The sequence below is a fragment of the Cryptotermes secundus genome, unplaced genomic scaffold (assembly GCF_002891405.2).
Source record: "Cryptotermes secundus unplaced genomic scaffold, Csec_1.0 scaffold532, whole genome shotgun sequence".
NCBI classification, from domain to species: Eukaryota; Metazoa; Arthropoda; class Insecta; order Blattodea; family Kalotermitidae; genus Cryptotermes; species Cryptotermes secundus.
In genome coordinates this window covers 378,331-390,488 of record NW_019744117.1, presented here as the reverse complement: position 1 = coordinate 390,488, position 12,158 = coordinate 378,331, and the positions used below count along the sequence as shown (strand labels likewise).

Genomic DNA, 12,158 nt, shown 5'->3' with positions numbered 1-12,158 from the left:
TCCATGACGATGCTTGAGAACTGAAGCAATGCGTCATGAAATCGGTTCATTCTTTTTTAATGACCCTGTATATTATGGAATAAGCATTTATTTATTTATTTATTTATGGTTGATTTATCGACGCTGTCAGTAACTCATAGTGCACAGCTTCGAATTATTAGGTGATAGTGAATCATGAATCGGAATGGATGCGGAAAGAAACGTTCATGGCTTAATTTAAGAGACTGTCCCTTCATTTTCACGGAAAGACCAAGGGAAACCGCGGGAGTTCTTGGTCAGGAGAGTCAAAGTTCTGGCCGGGAATCAAACCGAGAACCTCACGAATAAAAGTCCGAAATTGTCTACAACCATGAACAAGTGAGTACTACACGTGTCCGCCTATTTCCTGTGTCACAAGTCACGCCGATGTTATTCATACGCGGCAAAACTAATTAATTTTATTGTAAACAATCGTGTGAGACGCGAGCGTGGGAAGTCTGAGAAGAGGGATGTTCGTTTAAGTCAGAGAGAACAATGACCTGCCATTCACTACGAAATGCTCACATGACAACATCTAAATTCATGTTTCGTTTTCTTATTTAAGTCGATAAGCGCGTACTTACTTGCAAAATACAACGCGGAACTGATAAACAAACGTCCTCATAATCATCTTCATATTCATTCCCAGGTACCCGATAACAACGCGAGCCTTCTTTTCTTAGAATCAGTATTTGAACAAAATAAAAAACATAATGGGGAAGACTGAGGCGATATGTTCATCCAAAATTTCGATTTCTTTCCGAACTAGAAGGCGTTAAGACCCAGAACACCGTACTGTTGAAAGCTGAAATATGTGTACAAATTTTACTAAAATTCTGCTGGTTTTACATTTCGGGACAACAAAAGAAATGAAGAAATTAAAAAGAAAACTTGAAAGTTGAACCAGTCTCTAAATTTGTTCAGAATTACCGTGCCAATTGGAAGGACCACATTGAAATAATGGATTCTAACAGAATCCCAAACAAACTTTTGCTCTACAGACCACATGGAAAAAAGAAACCTAGGAAGACCCTTAGAAGGATCAATTGAAATCGTAAGAGGCCACCTGGTCTAATACTTGATGAATATGATTATGAATATGAACATGATGATGATGATGATGATGATGATGATGATGATGATGATGATGATGATAATATGACGACGACGACGATGCAATGCCATTTTTTTCCTGAATCCCGTAATCACTTCTTGAGATTATCATTAGGACTTTTAAGGAAATGAAAACAATGGTAAATATAATTTTAAAAAATCAGAATTCATTATCCGAGCTTTAATGTCATTTATTTTTTCTCCTAATAGGAGCCGGGATAGCGTAGTCGGTATAGCGACTGGCTAAGGGTTGAATGACCGAGGGGCGGAGTTCGAGTCCTGGTGGGGTCAAAAATTGTCTCTTCTCCACGTCGTCCAGACCGGCTCTGGGGCCCACCCAACCTCGTGTCCAATGAGTACCGGGGGCTCTTTCCTCGGGAGTAAAGCGACCGGGGCGTGAAGCTGACCACTCACCTCCAGCCAACACCGAGGTCAAGAAAATGTGGATCTTCCTCTCCCCCATACGCCTTCATGACGTAGTGTTTAATTAGTTAGGCACAGGGCAACTTTACCTTTTTTTCCCCCCTGTGGCGCTACAGCCCCAATTTGGGCCTAGGCCTACCTCCATGAAACTCTCCGTTTCACTTCGGTTTACTAGATCTTACACATACGGTAGGACTCCTTTGGCGAGTGATCAGCTCGTCGCAGGGCCTCTACCTTTAGACAAACACAGAAAAACGCACAGAAATATCCATGCCCTGAGTGGGATTCGAACCCACGATCCCGGCTTCCGAGCGAGCGAAGACAGTGCATGCCTTAGACCGCTCGGCTACCGTGACCGGCAACTTTATCTTTTACCTTTACTAATATTTTTGTACGTGCAAACAGGCAAGCAGATGGACGAACTTACGGAATGATTTCATTTGGGCTCCATTGTGATGTGAACGTTTCTCAAAAGGGAAGCCGTCGAGGGAAGGCGTGAACAGGACCATTGCAACATCTCTTCAAAACCAGTTTCTTGACCTTGACTTTCCATCAGGTCGCATCATTTCCACTGCACGTTTCTTATTACCGACCGAAACTTACTACGAATCAGTTCACGTTCCGATTTCTAGTGACGTCACATCTTTTGACGGCAGGTGTCTGCATTCACTCCCATGCAGTACCGGTTCGCATTCGTTCTTCTGCGGTGGCCAGTGCAAGATGGCAAATGGACTCCCTCCGCCAAGCATTAAGATAGGGGAATACTTGCTGAAGTTTGAAGAGGAGGAACTGGGAGAAGAGTTTGAGGAACGGGCCAGGAAGGAGTTGCGTGAGACACCGGAGGTTGTGGACGACGCCCTCGTCGCCCTAAGGGATCTGATACGAAGTAAGGAATTAAAGTTTCTTAATGTTGGTTTCCCGCCGGTCACGGTAGCCGAGCGGTCTAAGGCATGTACTGTCTTCTCTCGCTTGGAAACCGGGATCATGGGTTCGAATCCCACTCAGGGCATGGATGTTTGTGTGCGTTTTTCTGTGTTTGTCTACAGGTAGAGGCCTTGCGACGACCTGATCACCCGCCCAAGGAGTCCTACCGAATGTGTAAGATCTAGAAAAACCGAAATGAACGGAGAAGTTCATGGAGGTAGGTCTAGGCCCACTGGGGCTGTAGTGCCAAGGAAAAAAAATGTTGGTTTCCCAAGATTTTGCCCCAGCGCTCTGCTACTGTGCGGAGAATTCATATTTGGTTTCATTTTCTTTGTTTTTGAATTCCTTGAAAATTTTCCGTCCCAAGCCACTTAGTTATTCTTGTAAAAAGAAACTCAAAATCACTCTGAGTTTTGACAACCCGTAAGACGTCAGGGTCGACCCTGAAGATGGAGACCGAGCAGATCTCTGAAAGATTGGTTTTTAGTTCAACATTGACATGGCTGATCGCCTGAGAAGATTTTGGTGTCTTTATTCGCTGTTAATTCTTAATATCTTAATATCTATCGGATATCGACCACTTATGATTATTTTACATACATATTTAAACTTATCTTATTATTCTCATTATTATATTATTTAATTCTTTACTTTCAGTTTTTAGCCGGGATATCTCAGTTGGTATAGCAAGGGGCTATGCACTTGACGACCGGGATTCTATTCCAGGTGTTGGCAAGATATATTTCTTTCCTCGTTAGTGTCCAGACCTGTTCTGGGGTTCATCCAGCTACCTATCAAATTGGCAACAGCAGTCCGTTCTGCAGAGTAAAAGCCGAGGTTAAAATGGTGAAATTCTACCTCCACTCCCCTGTACGTCTTCATGGTGTGGTGCTTAATCAATTAAGCTTATAGACAAATTTACCTCTTTTATTTTTACTTTCTAAGTCCTTGCTACCAATTGTATACCATTTGGTAGGCCTATGCTAAGATCAGTACGAGTCTTAGAACTGTAGAGCTAATAACAGTTTCTAGGAAGTAAAGAGACTAAGGCTCGTTCTAAGCTTTTTCTCATGTTTCACCTTAGAAGCAGCAGGAAACCACAAGAATCCAGCTCTGAAATGACAGTTACAGGAACTTACCTTCAGTCTTTCTGGTTATGGACGAATTGGAGTGGGGGTATTAAAGCTAATGTCTTGTTAACTATACGAGAATCGATTGTGCGCTAATCGATTTTCCAGAATAATGTTTAAGGGCGCAAGTTCGCAAGCCGATATGTGAAATATTTGTAGGGTTTGAGCTTCTTACAGCGGTGGTCATGAAGAGTACTATTTTCTGGAATATAGCTTCGTGTAGTCCGTTAAAAGCCAACCGACGTTTCGGAGGAAGGAATCGCCTACATCTTTAGGCTCGAAAAATAAGCTACGCAAGAAACCAGCATGAAAGCAGGTGACAAGACTTGCCACCTGCTGTCACACTGATTTTTGAAGATGGAGGCCATGTTACTCCGAGCATCGATTACCTTTCAGAGATCTATAATGCGTTATATTCCAGAAGATACTATTCTTGAAAATATTTTCTTGAGGAGAATTAGATTCTTCTGATGCCTCACAGCCTACATAACAACGCTGCTCAAACTGAAGTAATCGGTTGAAATGAGCTGAGGTTTGCAACGAGGAAACCACGCAAATCTTCACTCAGGACAGCACGTTAGGCCAAGGTTGGAAAATATTACCTTCCCAATACAAGTACGATGCTTTGTCGAGGATGTGAACCTGCTTCGTAATTGACACTGAATTATAAGGACTTTCTGTTCTAACTGGCGCTGTTAAAAGATTTTAAATGATCCAATAATGAGCTAATTTCTATTACAAGAGTAACGGACATGCTGATGTTTGGTCGGTTGTAATTTAAGTTCTCATAGTTTTAACTATGAAGATTATTGTCGTCTAGAATGTGACACCGTGCAGTCTGCTATTCAGGAGAAGAATGGACGGCAAAGTCCTCCGTAATATTTGTGAACATCTATGAGACTGCACAGCATCACATCTCCGAAGAAAGTAATTTTCATATGCTACTATAGTTCATAGTCACTATCGGTTGTAGATGCAAAGTACTCGTGTGTACAAGGAATATCTTTAGATATAGGAGAAAACCGAAATTAACGACCTTGGGGATTCGTTGCGCTGACCACGTGACACCCTCTATCCGCTAAAGTTGGCACTAACTTCGCCGTGAAGCGGCGGTCGCTCGGTCGGACTGAAACAACAGAGTTTGTTTGTTCTGTTTTTTCGATAAAAATAATGATATATATATTGAATACTATGTGTATTTTGCGCCGGTCACGGTAGCCGAGCGGTCTAAGGCGTGCACCGCTCGCTCGGAAGCCGGGATCGTGGGTTCGAATCCCACTCAGGGCATGGATGTTTGTGTGCGTTTTTCTGTGTTTGTCTACAGGTAGAGGCCTTGCGACGAGCTGATCACTCGCCCAAGGAGTCCTACCGTATGTGTAAGATCTAGTAAACCGAAGTGAAACGGAGAATTTCATGGAGGCAGGCCTAGGCCCAAATTGGGGCTGTAGCGCCACAGGAAAAAAATGTGTATTTTGCAATTATCAGAGTAGATAATACAATTCATTTGTATAACTTAGGTAAAGGGGAAAGGTACAGCTAACCCTGTAACTGGTCGTTAAGGCCCAAGGGGGTTATGAGATGTCGAGGCTTCTAGATAATTGGCTCACAGTTGGCGGTAAGGTTGTCAGCCTTATGCGCCGGCAGCCCTTTACCCCCCAGCAAAATTCCTGCTACTCATTTCTATTAGAGGCTGAGTCGACCCCAGGGCCATAGTGCGGCTGGAAGTATTGGGTAAATTGAAAAGAGAACAGTGACATCGATAATCGAACCAGCGACCTTCAGGCTTTTAGCATAATACCTCAATAACTACGGTATCGAAGACAGCTAAAACCCCTCAAAATTATTCTTAAGAAATGTTAATAATGCGGAAAGAATACGAGTAAGTGTAGTGCATTCTCGAGCCTCCGAACTGAAGTTTCTATGTAGATAATTAAACTTTTAAAGAAAGTTCAAAAGCGTAGTCATCGTATGGAAAGATCCATCGAAAACTGATACTGATCAAATACGTTATTATATTATTCTTTTTCTCTTTTTGGCATCAAATCCACCTTTATTAACAGACAAAAGAAACTGAAACTGTAATATGATAGTAGCTTATTAAGTTTACGATTTTAAATTTCTCTCGACTATTGTCTGGCTCTCCTTAATTTAGTTGTATACTTGAAACCCACTTCACCAGCTGATAGAAACGGTAACAGTTATAGGGCGGATTGTGTTTCCAGTCTTACTGTTACCCTCAAAGCAACCAAATGTGGCTTAGTTGAAAGTTATTTTCTTTCCGTACTGATAACGTTAATCACACTTAGTCAATGACTAATACGCTGTTAGTTGTTTCAACACTTCTACTTTCAACACATTTACTGCGAACTAGTGCAAACTAAGGTAAAGTTTGCCTTTATTTAATTAAGAAACACGTCATGAAGATAGCGGAGTGAGTGTGCAGCTCCAATCATTCATAGCCTTGGCAATAGGTGGAGGTAAGTGGTCAACATGACGCCCCGTCTGCTTTACCCCCATGTAAAAGAAAACTCCGTTTCTCATTGGATAGGAGACTGGGTCTGGATACCATGAAGAAGAGGAAGATCTCTTATCCCTGCTGGTGGTCAACAAATGATTCTTCGGGCGCACAGCCCCAGGAATCCACAAACGTCTTCTAGGTCAGTGTTTCTGAACCACCGGACCGCGGCCCCATACAGAGCCCTCGTCTTATGAATAAAAAAAATAATTTTCCGGGCCGTGTTCTGGCAAAGGTTGAGAGCCACTGTTCTAGGTTACACAGCCCGTAGCCTGATCACTATACCGAATGAGCTAACCCGCTCAACTGACGCGCGACACAATGACGGACGGAACTGCAACTGATGAATTCCAGTATGGATTCTTTAAACGGAGGTAACTGTTTCAAAGTATCTACGGGGACAAATGAAGTTCCGCTGGGCGGGTTGGATCGAGGCTAAATTTCCTGATTTATTTCTGGGGCTATATAATTCGGGGTATAGATTAGACTGACGACCGAAATTTATATTTGTGAACCAGGGTTGTTAATTCGGTATAGCGACAGGCTGAGCGGCCGGGGTTCGATTCCCGGACAGGGGCAACAAATTTGTTTCTTCTCCACATCGTCCAGACAGGCCACCCTAACTCCTATTCAATGGATGCCGGGGGATTTTCCCCCCTGAGTTAAAGCGGTCGGGGCGTGAAGCTAACCATTCACTTTCATCTAGTGCGGAGTGATACGTTCATTGCCACATACGTCTTCATAGGGTGAAGCTTAATTATATAAGCACAGGAACAACACAACAAATATTACATTTCATTTTACAACTTTTAGCGTGTAAACCAACACCGAATGTAATCAAAATCCACTGAACAAAAGACGCGGTTAAACTGGCACGGCCTTCTTTCTTCTGTTCAATTTATGAATTAAAAGTAAAGAGTGCACAATATTGTACNTCAGTGAAAGTCATGTTTCGTGTATAAGAATGGAACCAGTGACATATTTTCTATGGCCCTGGTATCTTATTTTGTAGAGAGTTTTCTATAGCGCGCGGCCGTGAAGCGATATGGATGAACAAGACTTGACGGGTGGGGGGGGAAGCTTAGGTACTTCCGTCAGGATGCACGCTTGCGAACAACAACAAAAACCCGAAACTCACTGCAGTATTAGTGTATTTTTTTTATTGCTAGTGGGGTGGGACTAAGTCCTTTGTACTACGGCCACTTCTGGCCTATTGTACCAGCCCTAAATGATAGGTGAGGGTGATTGCGGAGCAATTGGTGGAATGAAAATTGGCAGGGGAAACCGAAGTACTCAGAGAAAACCTGCCCCAGCGCCACTTTGTCCATCACAAATCCCTCTTGACCAGACCCGGGATCGAAACCAGGCCGCCGCGGTGGAAAGCCAACGACTAACCGCTTGAGCTATGGCGCGGCCCTCGGTATTAGTATAACATAATGTAGCAGCGGAGTTTGATTCCATCACAGTGGTTTGCCTTGTGTTCAGGGCAACGAAAGCGAGCTAGCCCAATCAAACTGAGAGTGGAAATCTGTCTTTCAACTGAAGTACTCTTATTTTCCAAATACTTTCACTATCAGCTCGAATGTCTGATTGGTCTGAATGCTCTTTATTGAAAGTAAAGTTACCTCAAATGCAAATTATTGTTGACAAGCTAATCATATTTACATAGTATTCACAGCCAAACAGAACCGGGATAACGCAGTCGGTATAGCGACTGGCTACTGGCTGGACGACCGAGAGGCTGGAGTTCGAGTCCCGGTGGGGTCAAGTATTTTCACTTCTCCATGTCGTCCACGTCGGCTCTGGGGTCCATCCAACCTCCTATCCAATGGGTATTGGGAACTCTTTCTCCGGGGGTAAAAGCGGTCGGGGCGTGAAGCTTACCACTCACCTCTAAGTAGTGCGGAGGTCAAGAAAACCTAGGTCTATAAATCCACTCTCCCATACGCCTTCATGGCGTAGTGCTTAATTAGTTAAGTACAGGGACAATTTTTGTTACCTTTTACTCAGAGACAAAAGATAATATTTTCACACGTCTTGTTAAATATATGCAATATAAAAAATGTTCGAAATCAACGTTACGAAACGTAAGTTCGGTAGCTGGTAATGTACATTTTATTGTCTGGCGAGTAGTTCATAAGAAACCTTTGAGATTCGTGTATGTGTATGCTTAATTCGAACCAAAATTAAACTCGCCCAACAGCTTCAGATGGTAACAATGTTAATCATACCAATCTGTTCAGTAGAACCGTGCTGAAACCTGTCCACAGGCAGACACGTGCGATTTCTTCAGTATATTTTCATTGCAAGACGTTAATGACTTAAACGCAAAAAGGGGAGGCCTCATGTCCGGAATTGTTGAACTTGTTTTGAAGAATGCAGGATCTGAGGACCACACAGAGGTGGTTATGAAGACTTCTATCTTCTGGGATATCCCAGATATGGAACTCTTCATTTCGGAGACGTTTGCAACTGAGTGTTCTGGTAAACACGACATGGAACAAACTTCACTTCATAAAAAAGAAGAATGAAAGGGAAAGAGTCTCCGAATTCGGATTTGATCAAGAAGGCTGAGCTGGATTATACTGAATATTAATTATATTGTGGCATGTAGACCTGTTGCTTGGCAACGACCTCGTAATGAGAAACTATACAAAAGCGTTTCCTAGGTAACAATTCCGACGTCAGACACGAACGCAATAATTTCACTGCAACAGAGGAGCAATGTTTTCAACGTTGTCCATGCCCAGATGCTATAAGCAGGACACATGAGGAGTCAGTGAGTTGGTGAAGGGTTTGTTGGTCAGTTAGTGAGTTGAGTGAAGAGGTGGTAGAGACGTTAGTAGTTAGTTAGACAACCGTTTGGGTGCAGTTGTGTGCTGTTGCTGTGAGAATCCGGTAGCTGAGGCCGGAGACAGTTGGGGAACCCAGAGGAAGGGGAAAGTCCGCCGTTGAAAGCCGCTACCAAGCAACGGCAGTGAAGATGTGACTGTGGACACGAATGTGTGTGTGTGTGTCTGTGTGTAAAACAATGTACTGTAAAGTGTAGTCACGCGCTGTGTCAAAGGTTCAAATAAATCCGATTACCAATCCAACCCCCGTCTATACTCATTAAATCACGTGACAATGTTTATTATTGGTATTTATTCGTTGGTGCTTTGTAATTAACCACTAGGATGTTGATTTAACGCATAAGTAAATGAACTGAATTCTTGTGATTATGCAGTGGGTCTGAAACGGGGTCCACTCAGCCTCGTGAGTATAACTGAGGAGCTATTTCAAGGAAATGGCGATTCNAAGGGGAAAGTCCGCCGTTGGAAGCCGCTACCAAGTAACGGCAGTGAAGATGTGACTGTGGACACGAGTGTGTGTGTCTGCGTGTAAAACAATGTACTGTAAAGTATAGTCACGCGCTGTGTCAAAGGTTCAAATAAATCCGATTACCAATCCAACCCCGTCTATAGTCACTAAATCACGTGACAATGTTTATTATTGGTATTTATTCGTTGGTGCTTTGTAATTAACCACTAGGATGTTGATTTAACGCATAAGTAAATGAACTGAATTCTTGTGATTATGCAGTGGGTCTGAAACGGGGTCCACTCAGCCTCGTGAGTATAACTGAGGAGCTATTTCAAGGAAATGGCGATTCCGGTCTAGAAAACCGAAATTAACGGCAACCATAAAATCTGTATAAGGTAAAAACGTAAAGTTGTCCCTGCGTTTAACTTATTAAGCAATTCACCATGAAGGCGTATGNTCATTAAATCACGTGACAATGTTTATTATTGGTATTTATTCGTTGGTGCTTTGTAATTAACCACTAGGATGTTGATTTAACGCATAAGTAAATGAACTGAATTCTTGTGATTATGCAGTGGGTCTGAAACGGGGTCCACTCAGCCTCGTGAGTATAACTGAGGAGCTATTTCAAGGAAATAGCGATTCCGGTCTAGAAAACCGAAATTAACGGCAACCATAAAATCTGTATAAGGTAAAAACGTAAAGTTGTACCTGCGTTTAACTTATTAAGCAATTCACCATGAAGGCGTATGGGGTAATGGATGTATAGATCCACATTTTCTAGACCTCGGCACTAGCTGGAGGTGAGTGGTCAACTTCACGCCCCGGACGTTTTACCCCCCTGGAAAAGAGCCCCCGGTAGCCACTGGACAGGAGGCTGGGTGGAAACCAGTGCCGGTCTGGACGACGTGGAGAAGAGAAAATTCTTTACAGTACCGGGACTCGAAATCGGACCCATCGCTCGTCCATCCTGCAGCCAGTCGCTATACCGACTGAGCTATTCCGGCTCCTCACGTCCATCCTGCAGCCAGTCGCTATACCGATTGCGCTATTCCGGTCCCTTAAAAGTATGTTAGTTATTATGGTATATTAAAACAATTATCGACATCTGGACACCATGCATCCACTTATTTTTTTGTTTCAAAACGTTTCGGAGACTGGAATCTGTCTTCTTCTTCAGGTAAAATCCTACTCAGTTGGGTCCAATCGACAGAGCTAGTTCTCCTCTCCGAATGAGGACTGAGGCCAGTCTCCGAAACACTGTTCTTAAATAAAAACAAGACGATGGCTTATGACCGAAGAGTCAATAATTGTGCATGCCTAAGCCTCTGATCCACGATGTGATGCAACTTAAAAACAGACGATTATTTTCTGGTTCTGAAACACTCGTCCAAGTATTTTTAATTGTATACGTAATTTCAAGGTTTTCTTGATGGTGTATTATATCCACAATCAAGGTTACGCTGATGAAGAACACACGTTACTCGTAGCACAAAGAAAACGACCAGCGACCAACTCGTTCCACTACACAATCGTGTTGACCTTCGCGTATAATTTCCAAAGGCTACGGGATAATGACCACTTCTTTGTGGGGGGGGGGACAGGCAGCTGGAGACAGCTTACAGCTCCTTCAGAATAACCAAACACAGGAACCATTATCTAGTAATGTCACACCATATCGTGTCTTGCCGAAAAGATGAAGAAATAATGAGGATTTCTTTTTTGGCANCCTGAAGATGGGGGCGATACGTTCCTCCGAAACATCGGTTAACACCACATATACACGGTGCCAAATCCCAGAAGACTGCTTTCTTCATTGTTCCACTCATTTTTAAACTAAAAGTTCATACGTTTTTAACACGGGGAGTTATTTTAGCTTAACATTTTCTTGATTCGCCGTGAGAGTGCAGTACCGTCGGTAAGGCAAAGAAAGGTAAAGTTGTCCCTGTCCCTAATTACTTGTAATTAAGCACTATGCAATGAAGTCGCATGGGGGAATGGATGTATAGATCAAGGTACTCTTGACACCAGTACGAGTTGGAGATGATCAGCTTATCACCCCGGCTGCTTTACCCTCGGGGAAATAGCCCCTAGTACCTATTGCATACAAGGCTCTATGGAGCTGCGATCTCATGTAATTAACATAGGTGTACATATAAATGACAGGAAGGTAAATACAGGGGATGGACAAAAATATGGAAATACCCAACAAAAAACACATTACCGTGACTAATATGGTGTAGGACAACCTCTGGCTTACAGAACTGCTTGCAGTCTCCTTGGAATGGAAAAATAGAGGTCCTGTATGATTTGCAAGGGAATCTTGTACCATTCTTCCTGCAAAACATGATAAGTTCTGTTACCGATGATGGAGGTGGATAGCGCGCACGCAGATTGTTCTCCAAAACAGACCATAAAGGCTCAATAATATTGATATCTGGCGATTGTGGGGGCCATGGCAGACGTGACACTTCATCTTCGTTCTCTGAAAACCAGTCCTGGACGATGTGACCTATGTGAACACAGGCATTGTTGGCTTGGTAAATGGCATCACCATTAGGGAACAAAGTTTGCACCATGGGATGGACCTGACATAGTCGTTGGCAGTGACGTGTTGCAGGGTAATGATGGGTCCGACAGAATACCACGATATGTCTGCCCATACCATGATCGAACCCCCGCCATATTTCACTCTTGGCAGCAAACAATCTGGATCGTAAGCTTGGGATGGC

The 12,158-nt window shown here is 43.2% G+C and overlaps 2 protein-coding genes across 2 annotated transcripts in view; one reads left to right on the top strand and one right to left on the bottom strand.

Annotated features, from left to right (window-relative positions):
* LOC111874492 (transmembrane protein 18) overlaps nucleotides 1–12,158 on the bottom strand; it is a 131,158-nt gene that overhangs the window by 83,229 nt on the left and 35,771 nt on the right. The gene's annotated exons all lie outside the window — the stretch shown is intronic.
* The window catches only part of LOC111874490 (alpha-tocopherol transfer protein-like), a 41,062-nt gene continuing 31,059 nt past the window's right edge, over nucleotides 2,156–12,158 (top strand). Inside the window, exon 1 of the mRNA XM_023870035.2 lies at nucleotides 2,156–2,440. Within this exon, the coding sequence (XP_023725803.1) occupies nucleotides 2,275–2,440 (166 nt within the window). The 5' untranslated portion in view covers nucleotides 2,156–2,274. The remainder of the gene's footprint in view (nucleotides 2,441–12,158) is intronic.